The sequence below is a fragment of the Aristolochia californica genome, unplaced genomic scaffold (assembly GCF_029961685.1).
Source record: "Aristolochia californica isolate CCGP_79_NKW_82.1479 unplaced genomic scaffold, dmAriCali1.0.hap1 SCAF_11, whole genome shotgun sequence".
Taxonomy (NCBI): domain Eukaryota; kingdom Viridiplantae; phylum Streptophyta; class Magnoliopsida; order Piperales; family Aristolochiaceae; genus Aristolochia; species Aristolochia californica.
Window position 1 is genome coordinate 34,077,215 of NW_027181782.1, and position 18,643 is coordinate 34,095,857.

The 18,643-nt window shown below is 36.6% G+C and overlaps 2 protein-coding genes and 1 long non-coding RNA gene across 3 annotated transcripts; all 3 read right to left on the bottom strand.

Moving 5' to 3' along the window:
* Positions 1 to 3,504: 3,504 nt before the first annotated feature.
* LOC137944359 (protein ROOT INITIATION DEFECTIVE 3-like) lies at positions 3,505 to 12,318 on the bottom strand. The gene is made up of 8 exons (XM_068790020.1): positions 12,079 to 12,318; positions 11,228 to 11,341; positions 11,013 to 11,146; positions 10,772 to 10,919; positions 8,356 to 8,555; positions 7,183 to 7,310; positions 6,702 to 6,955; positions 3,505 to 3,997 (listed from the first exon to the last, which is right to left on the bottom strand). The coding sequence occupies exons 1-8, from the start codon at positions 12,283 to 12,285 to the stop codon at positions 3,824 to 3,826; spliced, it is 1,359 nt and encodes a 452-aa protein (XP_068646121.1). The 5' UTR covers positions 12,286 to 12,318; the 3' UTR covers positions 3,505 to 3,823.
* Positions 12,319 to 14,129: 1,811 nt separating this feature from the next.
* On the bottom strand, positions 14,130 to 14,741 carry LOC137944909 (uncharacterized). The gene is made up of 2 exons (XR_011110864.1): positions 14,635 to 14,741; positions 14,130 to 14,555 (listed from the first exon to the last, which is right to left on the bottom strand). It is a non-coding gene; the product is annotated as an uncharacterized lncRNA (long non-coding RNA).
* Positions 14,742 to 16,363: 1,622 nt separating this feature from the next.
* Positions 16,364 to 18,599, bottom strand: LOC137944583 (uncharacterized). Its single transcript, XM_068790267.1, has 4 exons — positions 18,027 to 18,599; positions 17,826 to 17,888; positions 17,630 to 17,704; positions 16,364 to 17,255 (listed from the first exon to the last, which is right to left on the bottom strand). The coding sequence occupies exons 1-4, from the start codon at positions 18,528 to 18,530 to the stop codon at positions 16,839 to 16,841; spliced, it is 1,059 nt and encodes a 352-aa protein (XP_068646368.1). The 5' UTR covers positions 18,531 to 18,599; the 3' UTR covers positions 16,364 to 16,838.
* Between the last annotated feature and the right edge of the window lie 44 nt (positions 18,600 to 18,643).

The window sequence follows — 18,643 nt, forward strand, 5'->3', positions numbered from 1 at the left end:
GCTCACAATTTCTGTCTGCTGAGGGAAGAAGAAGCCTCATATAAAGGGTTACCAGCTCCCAGACGCCGACACTGGCTTTAGCGCAAGTGGGGCCCGACAATGAATACTGGGCGGACAGCGCCACCGATTTTTCCGATCAATAGCCATTTTCTTCATTCAATGCTCGTCAGCATTCAACTGCACAACGAACCTTTTCCGCACTCTTCACCCAACCACTCTTCTCCCAACTCTTAACTCGCTGCTTCCTCACATCACAGATTGGTTCCTGATTTTCGCCCAGTAAGCCTCTCCCATTAAATCGACAGCCACGCAAGACCCTTTGGGATTTGACGTTTGTCCACATTCATGTAATTATTTGTAGAATTCCGATTTTGTGGGGCTTTCCGTTACCGGACTCTGCACTGACCACCATACGTATGCACAAGATTCTTATCAACTCTTCCTTCATTTACCAGTTCACAGAGCATGAATGGGAGAGAGGATTGAAGTACAAGTGCGAACGGGAGTTCGGAATTAAAATGAAGATGATGTTCTGTAAATTTACACAGCAGAGCTAAAGTCACATGAAGGAGGAGAGCTGTTATGTCAAGGTTGTGACAGTTGAAGCTTATTTATAGCGGAAGAAGATAACGATGTCGTCTAAGAAATCCCTCTCGACCCGGTCAATTCGAACCAGTCTCCACCATGGATGAGTTCATTCACGTCCAATTATGTATTTGGTTTCATTTAAGATGACGCACACCACTTCATACAATTCTCAAAAAAGTATGTTGAGAAACCAGGGTGGCAAGCTTGCGAACTAGGGTTTCCTTTTGCTCCTCTAAAAAAGAAAAAGATGATCGAATAAGAATTCGTCATCGTCTCGGTGAATTTTTCACATTAATCCTGAAACAACGATTGCTTAACTTGAAATCGGAAGTTCTTAGAACAAAAACAGAAAATATTCTCTTCTCATTCGCGCTTACTAGCAGTTCAGTTGTGAGTGTCTCAAATACCATTTCAAGAGACACCCATTAACTGTCCATTACTATCCCAGTTGTCACAGCTCTCAAACTGTTCCAATCTTCTTTAAATTCTTCTGTAAGATTTGTTGAAACAGAGAGGCCTTGAAAATAAATATGTCAGTTCATGCCTAAAATAATTCGATTTTAACAAAGAGAGCTGAGCTAGGTCAAACGTCACTTTTAAAGCAAGGACACAATTAATACCATTTGTGTCATCCATTTATGAATAGAAAAGTTAATGATAGAGATAAAAATAAGAACCCATGGAATTTGAGATCGTCTCAAATTGTAACTCTAAAGCATTGTAAACTCGATTGTAGATTAAGCTACGATACTTGTTCAATGAAAATCATCGGGAAAGTATTCATTTTTCTTCTTCTTCTATAGTTAATGTATTTATATGCTTACTTTGAACTTTTTTTACTACAAAGTTCCATGTCCTACTCATGATTTATTAGATAATTCCCCACTAATTAAGATCTAATAGAGCCTAATGCATGTCATGTCTTGAGTGTTATATATCAAGATAACGATTATTCTTCGATTATAAGCAATAGAGCTCTTAGAGTCTGGATTAGAAATGCATAGGAAGAAGAAGCATCGATCGGTAATAATCTTATGTGGTTATATATATATGGTGACACCCAACTTATGTAAAAACCCTGTAAGGGATGATGTTGTGATTTCATCTATTTCATTAATAAAATAACAACTGCATTATCCCTAGATGTTTTGCATTTGCAAATCGTCTCCTCCATTGTCAACCCCTTTAAATTCTTGTATTGTGATTATTTCTTCTTGTTTCCTTGATTAATTCCTTAGATATATGTGAGAATAATTCAGTTGAGAACCAAATTGAAACCTAGATGATGGAAATATATATTGTTATGTGAATACTCCACAAGGGGTCTGATTATGCTCCCTTTTTAAATGAAGTTTGAAGGTTTGGTAGCGGTTGGAAAGGTTGATGTAGCTTCATTGCTTTTTAATGCTTAACCACAACAAGGAAGAGAGCAGTTGAGAAACATTAGGGAGAGCTCAAAGTACATATTGCAGTTGGAGAAAAAGAGCAAAAAACTAGACTTAGAGAGATCCCAATACCAAAACTATGGTAGTCAGTTGCCTAAAGAATGCTTCTTGGTTTGATGGTTTCCCAAATATTTAAAAGGAAGAGAGGTATAATTGTCACATTTTTGTTAGAATAATCTTGTAATGTAGAGGATTAGAAAGACATTGTGCTTAGACATAGTATATGAATCCCTCAAATTATTCACTTGTATGAGCGATAAACAAGGTTTAGATCGAGGGTTAGAAAGATCTTGTGTTTATTAATAGAAAACAAGTTTTCCAAATGTGACTAGTCATTTTGAGACGGACACTCTTCCACTCGAAACTAGTCTCTCTATGAAATGGAAGGATAGAATTTAACATTGAAAGCCATTTCTTATTAGGATAGACACCCAAAGGCCTTTAAGAAAACATTTATTCATTACTTGATTTATAAAGACTGTTACCAGGCTAAATTTCCCTTCATGTCTTTATTCTCTCTTGTTTCATACTTCCCAAATATGAACTATTGTTGTTTAAATGATGTTTGAAGGTTTGGTGGAGTTAGGATTTACTGTTTTTAATGCTTAACAACAGCATGGAGGAGGACAGTTGAGACATATCAGGGAAATTAATAGAAAGAAAAATTACAATCAGAGTTTTGGCTACATGGATGCTGAAAATGAAAAAGAAAAAGAAAACCCTAGATTCAGATAATTCAATTGTCACTTTTTTGTTAAAAATAGCTCTAGATGGATTAAGGGTTAGAAAGATTTTACGTTTATTAGTTGCAAATAAGTATCGAAGTGGGTACTAGCCAAGTCGACAGTTCCAAATCATGGTTATATGACTTTGTCGGGTGTAATTAATATATTTTAATGATTTAAGTATAAGAAAATGAAACATGTTTGTTAAAAATATAGAACAATAAGTGAACATATATATGGGACCCACATAAGAGAGCGGGAGAATTCTCCCTCGAGAAAGAGAACTAAAAGCCCCTCTACCAAGCCTCCAGAAAGAGGACAAACTAGGGGTGACATCGAGACGAGCCGAGCTCAAACCTTCGTATGTTCGAGCTGGGTTAATTTAAATACTTCGAAATCAAGTTCTAGCCGAATAACTCGGCCTCGAGCCTGAAATTGAAATCGAACTTCAACTTATATTTAAAACTTTAGGATAAAACACATATCAAATAAACTGTATATAAAAACATACATAAAATTTATTTAAAATTGGGCATAAAATTGGATACGTTTTTAAAAATATTCTTCCAAAACAAAAGTCTTTTGGTTGTCCTAAATTTTTTGAAATAATTTATAACTTAATAAATAATAAATTAATAACTTATTTAATAATTTTACAATTTATTATATTACATACTTGATTGATATTAAATAATTAATACTAGCTTAATTATTAATAAATTTCACATGCCCTAAATAATCTCTAGAGATCGCATGTCCTACAAAGTTATATGAGACCTTATTGACTCCTGCTGTTTCACATGTTTCGCACCAAATGGTTAATTTCTATGACTTGGAAAACCATGTTTTGCTGAGTTGGTTGGTCATGCTACACCCGTCTTCGGTTGTGTTGGATATGCCGCATCAGTCTTCGGCTATCTTCAGTTGAGACACTACTCCGGGTCCAATTCTAGCAACACAATGTAACAGTCGAAGTCAAAATTGATTTTTACAACCACAGAAACTCTCAGGAACGTGTTCAAAATTGTAGCTGCTATTTCACAATGAGCCAGCGCAGGATGTTCCTCAGAGTTTTTCAGTAGCATCCCTAGAATGGGCTGCGTCCAACAGATCATCTAAGCTGAGGTCAACAATGCTTTGATACATTTTTTTCCACTTTTCTGTCATTTGCATAGATCTTTTACAATCCAGCCGTAATCTTTCCAACTCCATCTCTGTAGCAGCAGCAGAACCCTGGTGCTGAAAAACACGTCAATATCCAAATTTCAGCTTTCTTGTCAACTATAACAAACCCTTCTGTGTCAATTTCATGCAAGGGGATCTTCCTCCACAAATGATAATACATGCACCACATACAAGACAACTGAAACGCAACAAATGATTTTTTTTGTTTGCAATGTACTCTATATGTACAAAGACGGTTTCAGCATTAACATGGAGCTGAACAATACAATTCCCATGCAAAATCATACAAAAAAATTAGGTGCTCAGAAGATCATCATTAAGGACTTCTCTGATATACAGTTTGGAAGCTCAAGACTTTCTTTTTTAAAGAGAACAATGACAATTAAGGATTTTCATTAGATGGCTTGAAATCTAGCAAAGAATACATCAATACATAGGATAGATGAATGCAAAAATGAAATAGATACAAAAAGTTCAAGAAATCTGAGTCATTTGAATACAAGAATCTAAGTCACCATGGCCAAGATTTCCCAAAATGCACATAAAAAGTTCAAAAAGAAGACAGTATCTTCAAGTTGTGTGATATCCACAACATTTTGCAAGAGTCCTGGCAAGAAAGTGCATGGAATCTTCCCTTTCAACATAAGCAATCATATATAATAACTACACACATTTCCTTATCATCTGCAACTACCAAATAAAAACGATTTTTTTTTGTGAAATCTATTATCTTCAACATCTATACCAAAAGTCAGAGTGCAAGAAACGGAGAAGCCCCTTCCTTTCAACAGATGCTGTCTTTATTCATGAAAAAAAAATTCCTTTGAATACATGAAATAAACATATTCCTCATCATCTGCAAATAGCAGAGGCCAATTCTGCACATAAAACTCATGCATAGGTGGTCTATGCAGTTGTACAAAGAACGAAAAGGGTAAGCAAATGGAAAAATCAACTCATATTTCCTTTTCATGCATACTGAATAGATCTGGTCAATCCAGTGAGACACCTAACATAGATTTTAATAGATCCTAGATCCAAATGCAGAAGAGAACCAATGAAATTCACTTTTCCATGATTTCCACATCATAATAGCTTTTCCTTTTTCCTGTTTTAGTTTTGAAAGATATAGGAGAAGAATTTTCATTATCATGCAACCACTCAAATAACAATGACAGACAATTACTAACTTTATTCTTTACCCCTCCGTTAATAATCATCACAGTGGCCCCACTCTCGAACAGTAGAACTTCGATGTAAAGCCCTTGATTTGTTTTTGAAAAGCAGCAAAAGGATGAGTTTTATTCATATATAAAATTATATGAGACAAACAACTATAAAAAGAGAAAAACCAATAATAAAATACACAAATACAAGAAAAGAAGGCCAAAATTACAGCAATAACAAAAGACACAAAACAAAATCAAGATGAGTTGAAGGGGATGAAGTCACCAACAAGGTGTTCTTGAGCGACCCCGTCCATGGCAAGGAATCAGCTAACTGTCTAGCCTCATGAGAGATATGAATTTGCAACACAGAGATGCCAACTGAGGGATCCAAAATCTCATCAAAGAATAGGGTTAAACAGGGAACCTGAAGCAACCCAACCTGGTCTTGGCAGGGATAACGTTTCCTCCGCACCTCACCTCGTAGCACAGGGACAGGTGAAGAAAGAAAACCCCACGCAGGTTTTAAGGCACCAGTTTTCTTATCCCCACCACATGACCCACAAGATCTAATCACATGGTTACCCTTAATATTTTACAAATCATATGTATTTAACAAAAAAGTCTTTTTATTGATTTGATTGTAACAGGTCCATTTAGTTGATATATTGGGGTTGCTACACATTATTTGTTAGTATAATTTTATAATTTTATTACTTCATATATTATTTCTTTTTCTATATTTTTAAATTTTTAAATTTTTTTATAAACTCTAGCCAAAGATGGACAGGAGGTCACCAAAGGGGGAGGAGCAGAGCAAGTAATCCAGCTGGTGACCACCATGGAATTGCCCTCCACATTCATAGGTCCACAGATAGATCCTCTAAATAACATCAAAACCATCTACACAACTTTAAGACCTAAAAGGAGAGTCCACAACTCAGTCACTTGTTCAAAGGTCAAAGGGGGCAGAATGTATAAGCATCTTCCCAACACAGACTCCCATCACCCAGCTCTACCAGAAAGGTCATAAAATAACCTGGGAAATGAGAATGTACTAACAAAATTAAGTGTTGAGAGGGGAAAAATCCCAAATCGAAAAATGGGAAGAAAAATTAATGGGTTATAAGGTTGAGCAATAGGCCTCCTAAGTGGCTAATCTTTTTGGGATGGAACCGGGCTCAACCCAAAGCCCTATATTAAGCTTGAGGTAGCAATTAGGAGGAAGAGAAGGGCACTTTGCATTGCTACCAAGCTTTCTTTGTGATAGGAGAGATCGGCATCTTTTTTTTAAGTAAAAAGAAAACTCTTTTTTGAGTTAAAAGTAAAAAGAAGTGACTAAGCAAATAAAAATGGTTAATCTCAAAGTGTTTGGTGAACATAAGATTCCTACTTGAAGGATCCGGAGGTCAACATTGTGAGGAGTTATGAACATAGCAAATATAACATGCCATTAACATAAAGGATAGTGTTCATCTCATAACAATAAAATGCATCTGAAAACTATTCATCCATGGCAACAAAATGCATTTGAAATCTATTCATCTCATGACAATAAAATGCATTTGAAATCAATTCAAACATGGAACTACCTGAAGCTCTTTAATTTGACTGGTCATCACCGAAAAACTGAGGCAACGTCCATCCAAATATTCATCAGATGGCGTGAGGAGAACTTTAACAGGTTTATTATGAAGGTTTTCATCCTCTGAGTCAACATATTTATTCAGTGGTGGTGCTAACAATAATGATGATTGTCTTCTAGGTACAGAAGCTGGGGCACTTTGTAACAATTGAGCATTTGAACGAATAGGCTGTCGAACAATAATAACATTATTAACAGGACCTGCAAAGATAAAATGGTGCTTTATAAGGATAATGTAATGAATAAAAGACTATATTATAAAGTAAATTTAAGGACAAGCATTTTAACAGAAAATTATCTAACAAAAACATTTTTTGTTTCTAAAAAAAGACACATAAGAGAGCAACAAACAATTTAAAGATTGTTTAGATAATGCAATAAATATAAGTGAAGTTCATAGAAACAGGACCAAAGTCACATAGACATACCTTTTGCATATTTGAATATTCGAACAACATTATTCAATTTTGTGTCCCAAACTCGAACAGTGCCATCCTCAGATCCAGAAACTAAGGAAATTCCATTGTTGCTAAATGCTAAGCATGTAACTGCCTTACTGTTAAAAAATGCAATGTCAGGGAATGTTAGATGTATAAAATAGGGAACCTCAACTGTTTACTAAATGGCAAACACACATAACAGTCTTACTGTGAATGATGCAAATATAAGCAAAATGGTTAGATATACACAAGAAGTATGATGTAAAAGAATGTAATACAGTCATTAAGATAGAGAGAGAGGATACCATTGGCTAACTGGTAAACGCAAGTAAACTGGTAAACGCAAGTAAACTGTAAGATAAAAGTTTTGAATTGGATCACAAAAACTATGGATGTTCATGTCTTTCCTCGCAAGATGGAATCCAACCTGCATTAGCAGGTTTTTGAACATCTATGATGTGAATAATAGATTTCCCTGGAGAGTTCTCCAAACTTCACGATGCCTATTTAAACAAGTCATAAAGCCTCGAAAACTAGTAAATTTCTGTTCTCAAATATTCAATCAAAAATGTTTATGCCACTGTTCCAAGTGAAAGTTCAAGAGAAAGAGAGAGAGAGAGAGACAGAGCACAAAAAAAAATAAAAAATGCAATCATCCCATATGCACCAAAAATTAATCTTACAAGAGGCTCTGTAGCAGAATTTGGTCTCCTATGTGATGCAACTGAATTGAGAGGGAGAGGGGGCACATAGATAAAGTAATGCAATCAATGGGATAAGAGTCAAAGTTACAAATGTACAAATAGTTTATGAGTGAAAATGAGAGAACAAGAAGGAATCCTTTTGAAAGTGACTAAGAAGGGTCCCCAAAAGATGGCTTAAGAAGGTTTCAAATTTTCAATCAATGATGATGCGTAACCCTTGTAAAAAAGATTAAATAAGAACAGAAAGCACAATTCACATTTCAATGTTAAGCATCAAAAGTAAAAGCATAAAAGGTAAAAACAGAATCCACAATTGGGAGATCAAGCATAGATTGATAGCAAATACATACCCCATCAGGCACAATAACAAAACAAAAAGGTCTTCATATTCATACTACAGAAATGATTGAATAAAAGGTATATAAAAAACAGTAAACAAATACATGAAGAAAATCACCTGTGATCAGCCAATGCACCAATGATATGGAGCCCATAGCTGCTGCTTGTGGCACTTACAGCATTAAGTGCAGCAATATATATCTTACTGTCGCTGCATCCAGCATAAAATACATTCTCCCCAGGATCCAGAGCAATAGAATAAATAATGGATGGGAATACAACATTTCTCAGCAAATTCCCCTTAGGCAAGCTCCAGACCTGAGACATTGTTTTAGACAAACATGTCACCATACAATCACATACAAAAACACGAGCAATAACCTACTTTTGAAATGGACAATGCAAGATGTTGACCTAGATTATATGATCTCACTACAAAAAGAAAATATACCAACACACCAGTAATTTTTAGTAAAAGTCTGAAGAACTAAATGATAGGATTGTGCAAGACATTTTAAATAAAACTACCAGCTTATCCGGTAATTTTCATACTAACTGAAACTGTTCATTCTTGAGAAGAGGAAAAATAAGAAGAAGAAGCTGAAATATAATTTTGATTTCCCAGCAATTCTAAAACCATGACCCTTTTTTCCCCACAAAAAAAATAACAAAAGAAATTCTTTCTTACAACGTTGGTCTTGTTCATACTTTTTCTCCAAACTCATATAAAGAACAAATTATTGAGTTTTGGACTTCACGAAAACTGCAAATTGCCCAGAACATATTTTCCAGGCAATGTACTAGGAAATACTTTTTACAACTCATATAAAGTGATTTACTGCAAACAGAACAGTTTCTGTGGCTGCTGTGAATTTTTAACGACCTAATTTAATCTAGTCTAGCTCATAAATGTCACATTCAAGACTGAAGTTGTAACCTCATTACTCAAAGCATAAAGCATTACCAATAGACTCCAACCATATCGCGCCACGCCCCTCTAAAAAAAAAAAAAAGACTCCAACCATCCACCCCAGTGTAAAAATGTTCAGAGAGATTGCTTGACACCAAGTGTTGATCAAAGAAACTGGCTTTCCCACAATTTTTCCCATAATACATATACATGAACTAAACATCAAACTTTCCTGAAGCTGAAATGTATCCAAAAATCATACAATATATTTAATTTGAAAATGACAAGACTACCCTTCATCAAAGAGTCTATGGATTACTAACTCAAGAGTTTATTCCACCACCTTTACAAAAACAGAAAATGTTACCACAGCATCTATCAGTAGACAGATCATTCCACTTCTCTTACAGAGAAAAGTATCTAACAGTGATCATTTTAATCATATAAGTGAAATAATTCCTTCATATTTTATCTCATTACTGCGAAGGGCTGAACAGATGCAGAACCATTAACTTTAATCCAAGGTTTGATAAATCTCACAACAAATTTTCACCAAACACAACCCAGCCCCTGCATTCCATAAACATCCTCTCCCCCAACCCCCACCCCAATATGAAATAGATGGGTACTAATACAAGTGAAGGTTTAGTTCCACCTAAAGCATGATTTAACTGTGTATAGCTGGAACATGCCTTGAAAGAGAACTAGCTGTTACTCCTAACACTGTATTAAAAAATATCTAGATATGCATAATTCTCTACTGCATAAAGTTCATATAATTTTTTTTAAAAAAGGCATCCCTATGAAATATGAATAGTTCTTAAAAAAATAACTTATCTAATGAGCTTGCTAATTTCAACCATCTCTAACTATTATACAAGTTACAAATTAGGTAGTCCTCTGAAGTGCACGAATATGCATATATCTGAACCTTACAACAGATAATATCTTGATTTCTTCTTCGCATGACAAAAAGTACAACTTCTCATTTGAGCTAACTGATATAAATTTCCAAATTCTGATCCACACTTCTCCATCTTATAAACCAATTAATGCTGAGTAGGGGAAAGTCCCTGCCAGGGAGAAATAATTCCCCCACAATAAGAGCATTTTTTTTTGTTTTTGAAAGTGGCAAAGCAAGAGATCTTTATTTTATAAGCAAAAAGAAAAAAATCATATTGTAAAAAAATCAAGAAGGGGCATTTTGGTCATTTCACAAATGTTGTATGTAGTCTGTAGTTGGGTTAATCAGATTGGTTAGTTGTTAGATGTCTATGTTTCAAGTTACATGTCATTCTGATGTGTAGTTAGGAAGCTATGGTGGTTTAAGTGAGTAGGGGCAAGAATGTACTTTGTAATCAAGTAACTTAAGTTATCAATAAAGGAGAGGCAGGTCGAAATTTTCTGACCTAACCTAATATTCCCCTTTGATGTACTCTCTTCTTCCACTCCCTTTCACTTCTTCTTTCTTCTTCTATTCTTCTATTGTTATTCTTTTTTCAGATATAAATGTGAACCAATTGAACATAAAATAAGTCATTTGTGATCACTAAAATAACATTTCGTGCCCCAGTCACCATAGACATTTTAACATGAAAAAAAGAAAAAGAAAAAGCAATCGAACCTTACATGTACGATCCTCGGAAGCAGAGATGATAATTGCATTGCACCCTCCGTACCCACAAACTACATCAGTAACTTTCAGAGTATGTTCAGTAAAGCTATTTTCGTATGGTTGGCTTGACATGGTATCTCCCATAATGTCAAACAACCTGCCCAGCAAAAACAAAGAGATAACAATTAATATTGCGAACAAGGTAATTGTTAAAAAATAAAAAACAAAGAAGAATGGATTCAAAGACTACCTACAAAGAGACCAGACTCTGACACATCCATCCTCTGCCCCAGAAATTACGAATGACTCGTCATCAGAAAATACCAAGCAAGTAACAGAACGGTAGTGTCCATGCCACTGCTTGAGTAACTGGCCACTTGCAACCTGATTCATAACGCCCATTTAGCTTTTACCTCTGAGTTTACTCATTTAATTAAGAAGATTAAAGTAAATCATCTGATTTACCTCCCACAAGTAAATGTCACCAGAAGCACCACCTCCCACAATGTATGTCCCATCAGAATTACATGCAAGAGGATTGATTGGTTCAACAGGGAAACTCTTCACCTCAGGTTGAGTCTGCAAAAGAAAAAAAGGCAAATGTCAGAAGTGGTGCCACCCAATCTTGAGCTCATGTTCCATTGCTATGAACCCATTCGCCCAGTTCCCACAATCATATGGATGCAGGTTAGCTACAATTTTCCTTAAGGCATTAAGACTTACCCTTCTTTCCAAAATTTCTTTAAATGCATTAAGGTAATAAGAGTAACTGCCAATAAGAAGTACCATAGGAAAATTGGAGAAGTTTGAAATACGAGCACAAATCATAGCACAAGGCACCTTGAAGTAGAATTTTATGTTTTATAAGGTCCAATAATATTCCTAGTTTTTTCAGCCTACATTGCACTCTAGTCAGAACCATTACCGGAATGCATGTCCGCTTAAACTAAAAATTTTGATTTTCACCATAACATGTTTTTATGTATTTGTACAAACTACACTGCGTTCATTATGAAGGCTGCTTCAGGTAGGTTTACAGCCAATACAGAACAATTGCTACATCATAGTATCATGAACCATAGGAACAGGATTCGCTCACCGGAACCTAACACAGCCGGGAAAGATACTTTCCGTTCTTCGCCAGGAACACGATATAAAAACTTAATAACGTCAATCAAAACAATATGGCTGCCGTCTAATTGGAAGACCTATTAAGCATCAATTTTATTAGAACCTTTCCATCATAGAACTCCTGTTTTCCCTATTTCCATAAGCGTATCTATCCGGAGAGGGAAAAAATATGAAGAGAAAGACACCTTATTCCACGACCAGTAGAAAACGCCGCCAGATGACGAAGAAGAAGAACCACGCAACTGCGAGGATGCAAGGAATCGCCGTGCCACGCAAGTGAGGCCATGAGGAGGGGAACTGCAACCGCGATAACGCAGCTGCTCTGCTCCCGAGTGGAGATCCCAGCAGCTGATTCCGGCGTCCACCGAAGAGGAAGCCACTACCACCTCCATCTCGGAGGTTTGAAAGAGGGCGAGAGGAGAGGAGAGGAGAGGAGAGGAGAGGAGGCCGAGCGGCGGCAACAGGGGAGCAGTGGGGAGCGGCGGCGATAGGGCTCTCAGTGCATCATATTTTTTTTGAAACATTTTTCTAATTATATTTTTTATTAAAAAATTATATAATTTTCTAAATAAGATTTTCTTGCCATGGGTTAGAAAACAGTATAAAAAATTTTTGAATAAGTATTTGATAGTTGATGTTATAATACTTTTAGTGTGAGTTAATTTTCATAGCAATTTTGAGTTTGATATTTTATTTAATTAAAATTTTATCGATAAATATAATATATTAAATTAATTATTAATTTTTATTTATTTCCCTAAAAGTGGCAATATGAAGTCCATTTAACTTTCCTAAAAAAAATTTAAAATATTTCTTGTAATTTTCTAGTAAGTCTCTAATAGTAATAAAATTTTATTTAAATATTTTTTTGGAAATGTGTATAATAGGAAAAATATTTCTAGTTTTTCCTAAAATATAAATTTTCAATCAGGGGCACTAAGGAGGTCATAGTAAATTTATGGCCAGATTCAAAAATTATAAAATAAGTTAAACAACATTTGGGGTAAAAAAATTTAATATTGGTGGGTTCTAATCCGTTATCGAGATTCAATCCTCAACCTCCCCTATTATTATTTTTTAAATATATACATAATTTTATAGATAATTTATTTGACATATATTTTATGTAGAGTATTAAATGTAGGTTAATCTCGAACTCGGTTAAAATTATTAAGCTCGAGCTCGATTACAATTTTAGGCTAGAGGCCAAGTTGGCTTGAGCTCGAGTTCGAAATCTTTAAATCAAACTCGGCTCGAATATAGTAAGGTTCACACTCAGCTAAATTCGATATCACCCTTATACTCAATTTTAAGTAAAGGTCATGCCCAATTTTATGTAAAATGTATGCCCATTTTTATGTAAAATGTATGCCCATTTTTATGTAAAATGTATGTATAATTTTATATACTATTTATTTGACATATATTTAAAAAAAAATTAAATGTATATTGGATCTCGAACTCGAGACATGTAATTTTTGAAAAGTTTTAAATGAATGTTGAAGTTCGAGCTCGGCTCGAACATAGGCAGGTTTGGGCTCAGCTCGGCTCGATGCCACCCCTAGTTTTTCCACGAGGTAGATGATATAATTAGTCGTTACTAAGGGCCTATTTCGAACCCATAGAAAAGAAAAGAAAAGGGAAAATAAAGTTATTTTTTGTTATTTGGCAGCAAAAAATCATTAAGAGAAAAAAAATAGTAAAAAAATCACTTTCTTTCGTAGTTAATAAATTGTCTCTCATAAAATGATGGCATTTGGGGGAGAAAAACAATAAAAACTCAGAGAAAAATTTAATCTTCAAAATTTTTAAATATTTTAAATTTTATTTTTATTTTTATTTTCTACTGTGTTGTTTTTTTTTTTTTCTCGTTCTTTTCTTTTCTCTCGAGTTTCTCTGTTCCAGACATTGCCTAAGTCGGTGACCACGTCAGATTTTATAACATAGACGTTTAATCACCTTCCACAGAGATGGGGAACTCGTCCAACCACGAAATTCTCCACCGAAGACTCACCGGAGAGATGGAGAACATATAGTTTTAAACTTAATGGCACTCATTCACTTGAGTAACATAATGGATTAAAAAAGATAAGGGCAAGTTTTTTACAACCCTTCAGACAATTTTGCTGGAGAGAAGGGGAACACGAAAAACCCCTACTTTCGATGTTTGAAACGCTGCTTGAATCATTAAAAACTAAAAAATTAAATAGAGTGAGAATCATCAGATGGGAGCAACTGCAGAGAAAATATATCAGAATTTAGAAACGAACATAAACAAGGGATGTTAGAGAAATAGTGAAAATGAAAATCAAGGTTATTCTTCCATTTGTGCCAAACGTAGACAATACAAACTGACGAGACTCGACGAACATTATCTTACATTTATCAAATCTTTTCTGCAGCTTCCACAAAATTCTCACTCTCCATCAAAACGAGTTGGCGACAAGAATTGCTTGTCTGTAACAAGCCCTGGTGGTCTCCAGCTGCTCCCGCAATGTGTCTTCCTTGACAGCTGCCTTCACCATCGAAGTCCATCTCCATCAACTTCAAAACTCAAAAAAGCTCGGTGATCAATTTGTCCTCCACATGTCCCCCTTTTCTCAGCACCTCAGCTTCTTCTCTCGCTCTCTCCGCAACGATTCCCCCGTCTTTGCCAACAGCTCTGGCAAGCCAAACTCTCGCGACGAAAACAAATGAAGAAATTGAAGAGGAAGAACGAAGAATAAAAAACCAAAACTTACCTAAAGATCAGATTGCATGTGATTTCCTTCCGATCTTCCCCCCAAATCCCCATTTTCGCTCAAACTCCGCCTGCCGAATCCCTCCCTATTCCCCCCGGTTCCGAAGAATGAAGGATGAAGACCCCGTGCTCTGCGGTTGGGCCTCCGTAAGTTAATGAGCTACTCGCGAGTTTTCGAACCAAACTATGGTTCGGTCCAACTCAATTGATATCGAACTCGGTTCGAAATTCAAATAAACCGAATCGAATCGAGCCACTCATGAACCGGCTCACAACTTTGGTTAGTCCAATAACACTTACTATTATCTATTTTTTGACCAATTTAATGTGGCCTTACAAATGGTACATGTTACCTCATATATAATTTATCACTCATATATCTGATATAGAGATTACAAAAGGCTTGGGAGGCCTCCACCGTGTAGGCAATGGGAAGCATGCCATGAATTAAGGCATAAATAAGTGGATAATGTGAATGTAGATAAGAGTATTTATGTTACTATTATTATCATAATAATAATATTGGTGTTATGTATATATTTATTGTATATTAATAAACATGGTGTTACAAGTCAATGAATTAATTGTCAATGGGTCTAAGTGGATTTCTATGACATTAGATGATTGGTCCCATGAATAAGACCTATGGGTTAATAACCGAGATTAAATTTATTAAGTGTGAAGTTGATGAACCGGGTGTAATTCATACCCGATCGGTGATGCGACCTGTCCCAGATCATTCATACCCGATCGATGATTTGGACATGCCCTAGGTCCCCATTATAATATAAGTAAGACAAGTAAAGGATACAAGTACTTTCACCCTACACAAAAACGTTTTCACAAAGTATACACGTCTTTTTCGTGGATTTAAGAAGAGAAAAAGGAGGATTAAAAAAATTTAATTAACTATTATTTTAAAATTAAATAACATAAGATTTAATTTTATTTTAGAATTAATTTATCTTCTACAAAAACTTTTTTTTAAAATATTTAATTTATTTTTATATTAATAAATCGAATTGTAAAATAATTTTATATTATTTTATATTAATAAACAAATTAAACTTTATTAAGGGACAAAGATGATGAAGGTAAGGGCAGACCTCAGTTTGTTAATGATATTTGGCAACTTGAGCCTAATAAGACCAATCATGTTCATCCAAACCCAAACTAATGCTGACTATGTCACCTAACTTCTTAATAGACAATTCTTCTAGGGTCGTTGTCACGGTTAAGAGACTCATTGGGTTGATGTGTGACTTATCCAATTCTTCCCAAAATTGAATAGAGTGGGAGTTTTATTATGATTATAAAACCATAATTTATGTTACGTGAGACTAACCCTGCATGAAACTGGGCAAGCGAGTAAAGTAACCCTGCATGAATCTGGGCAAACAAGTAAGCAACTTTTTCATTCTTCTATTCGTCAATATGATAGTGACAAGATTAAAAAACCAAAGACTCCCATAGCTTTTTCTATTGTTTCGAATTCAGCTAAGGGATCCCACAAAACTCTAGGTTTAGGGTTTAGGGTTGTGGGATAGAAGTTCGATACCTTTGTTATAGTTTGTACTCACTCTTTTAGTTAGTAGCCTGAATGGGTAGAACCCAATGGTCTTAACCATGGACTCACAACTTGACTAAATCGGATCGAATTCCTTTCGATTCACCCCAAGTTAAACCATAGTTATAATGATTTTATAGGACATATAAGGATTATAAAACCATAGTTTATGTTACGTGAGAGTAACCCTACATGAAACCAAGTGAGCAAGCAAGCCTACAAAGCTTTGGGTCTAAGGTTTAGGGCTGTGGTAAAGTATGATACCTTTGTTACAATTTGTACTCGAGATTGGGTTTTAGGACTTGGTGAGTTGGGTCCAAAGACAGGAATCAGGAGAGACAAGAATAATGGGATTGACCTGCTACAAGTAACACCATTGTCACGCTACATTTATGCCGCAAGTAAAACACGTTAATTACATTTTTCACGCCATTTCCACTCTCTTCCCCCACGTTGCGTGCGTACTTCGTACACACTCGCGCGCCAGGGCGGTTGAACGAGTTAGTCAACTACGTCGCCGATGGCATCTTCGTAAATTCAGCAGCCGAAAATCTCAACGCTCTGCAGGGAAAAAAAATTATTAGAAATCCCTCCCTAAAGGATGCAAAATCTTATCTCGATTCCTGTCTTCGTCATTATCATCTGAACCGAAGCTGCTGCTGCTGCTGTTGTTGCAGCTGCGACTTGAACGCGGCGGAGTTCTTTACTCGGTGGATCTCCAGCCGCCGCTTTCTCGCCTGCGCCGCGGCAGCGGCCTTGCTCGCGAGACCGTAGTTGTAGAAGTCGAAGCCGATGGCTTCCTCGTCGCCGGCTTCCTCGACCGCCGAACAGTTCAGATCGGGAATTGCCGCGTACGGGAGTTCGATCTTACGGTAATGATGCTCTACGGCATTCGCGCACGAAACCGTCTCCTCGCGACGACGAAGGTTCTCGGTTTGTTGCGCCGTCGTCGACGGCGGAGGTTGTTCCGTTTTCGGAGCTGTTGAAGTTGTTACTGCTGGTTGTTCATCTTCGTCCACCCGTCCTTCAACGAAACTACCGTGATGATGTTTCATCTGTAAATTAATTATAATTATTTGAGAACTTCGAAATTAAGAAAACCGAATTGAAATTCTGGTCGTATGTAATGATGCTCTTGAGAAGTATGTAATTTACTTTCAAGGACAGACGAATTGAAATCAGATTCATGCATCAGACAGGTTTGTGAAGAAAAGAAGAAAAAAAAAGGAATTTTAGGTATTTTGGAAAAGAAGCGGTGGAAAGTGTGGAAAGGAACATAATTTTTTGTTGAAAAATAAACAATAAGAACCAGAAAAGTAACCGGATAAGGTAGCTAGAAGACAAGACCGAGTTTGAAGAACAATGAATAAATAAAAACAACTAATGGCAGAGAATATGAAGGTTTGGACGAGGAAAAATAGTGAAGTACCTTGAGTTGTTTGGATTTGAGCTGCAAATTATCGTCTCTCAGTCCGTCTCTGTATTTCATCACCTTCGAGATTTCCTGATAAATTCGCGAAAAACAAGCGCTGGTTACAAAGAAGAGCAGATATAGCAGAAGAGAAAATCTTCAAGGGAGAGAAAAAATCTTTTTTTATAATGAAAGCAAATTAAAGAAAACTTACCAGTTTCAGCTGTTCTTGCTGAGCGCCCAACTCTCTCACCATCTCCATCAGTTCCTTAGTCGTCTGAACAACACCAAAACATCAAAATCCACCCAAACAGAAACCAAAATCGCGATTGCAAAACCAGAAGAGGAAAAGCAACAGATCACCGCCAGAAACAAGCGGAAAACCAAAAGAGCAGAACATAGGAGCATTGACCACCTTCTTTTTAAAAGCAGTTCTTTTACTGGGTCTGGATTTGCACTCTGTGTCACTGGGTGAGAAGCAAAGGGGAGTTGCAGGACTGGACGCCTCGACCTTCACATGAGATTCTCCCCCGCCATTGTTCACAGAGCGCGCCGCCGCCGCCGCCGCCAGAGATGGCGACGGAGACAGACCGTCTTCTTCAGCAGATCTCCTCCTTTTGGACCCCCAACGGACGTTAAAGAACCGATTTTGGGATCTTTGCACCAGTTCGGGGAGCTCGAGGAGGATCTCGGAGACTTCGAACTCGTCTTCGGTGTAGAAATAGTCGTCCTCTCTGTTCTCCATGCCTCGGCAACTAAACCGACAAAGACGGAGAGGGATTGCGAGGAAGAGGAGGAGGAGGAAGACGAAGACGAAGACGGTGAAGAGGGGAGGGGAGGAGAGGAGCGTGGATTTGGAGGTAGGAAGAGGAAAAGGTCGGTACAGAGGAGAGGGGGCACCCTTAAATTGGAAATCCATGGCGAAGTTCGCGTGGTGGTGCCACGTGGCAGCCGGAGGGTGAGGGGAGGTGCTTTAGGGTTTATGGTAGTGAGGAGTGAGAAGCGGGAGGTGGCTCTTTCTGTCATCGTTCT

Excerpts from the sequence above, each read along its gene's own strand:
- LOC137944359 (XM_068790020.1), bottom strand. The coding sequence starts at position 12,285 with ATGGAGGTGGTAGTGGCTTCCTCTTCGGTGGACGCCGGAATCAGCTGC. Across the intron at positions 11,342-12,078 it reads TCTACTGGTCGTGGAATAAG|ACTCAACCTGAGGTGAAGAG; the intron begins GTGTCTTTCTCT and ends TTTCTTTTGCAG. Across the intron at positions 6,956-7,182 it reads AATATTCAAATATGCAAAAG|GTCCTGTTAATAATGTTATT; the intron begins GTATGTCTATGT and ends TTATCTTTGCAG.
- LOC137944583 (XM_068790267.1), bottom strand. The coding sequence starts at position 18,530 with ATGGATTTCCAATTTAAGGGTGCCCCCTCTCCTCTGTACCGACCTTTT. Across the intron at positions 17,705-17,825 it reads AGCAAGAACAGCTGAAACTG|GAAATCTCGAAGGTGATGAA; the intron begins GTAAGTTTTCTT and ends CGAATTTATCAG. Across the intron at positions 17,256-17,629 it reads TCAAATCCAAACAACTCAAG|ATGAAACATCATCACGGTAG; the intron begins GTACTTCACTAT and ends ATTAATTTACAG.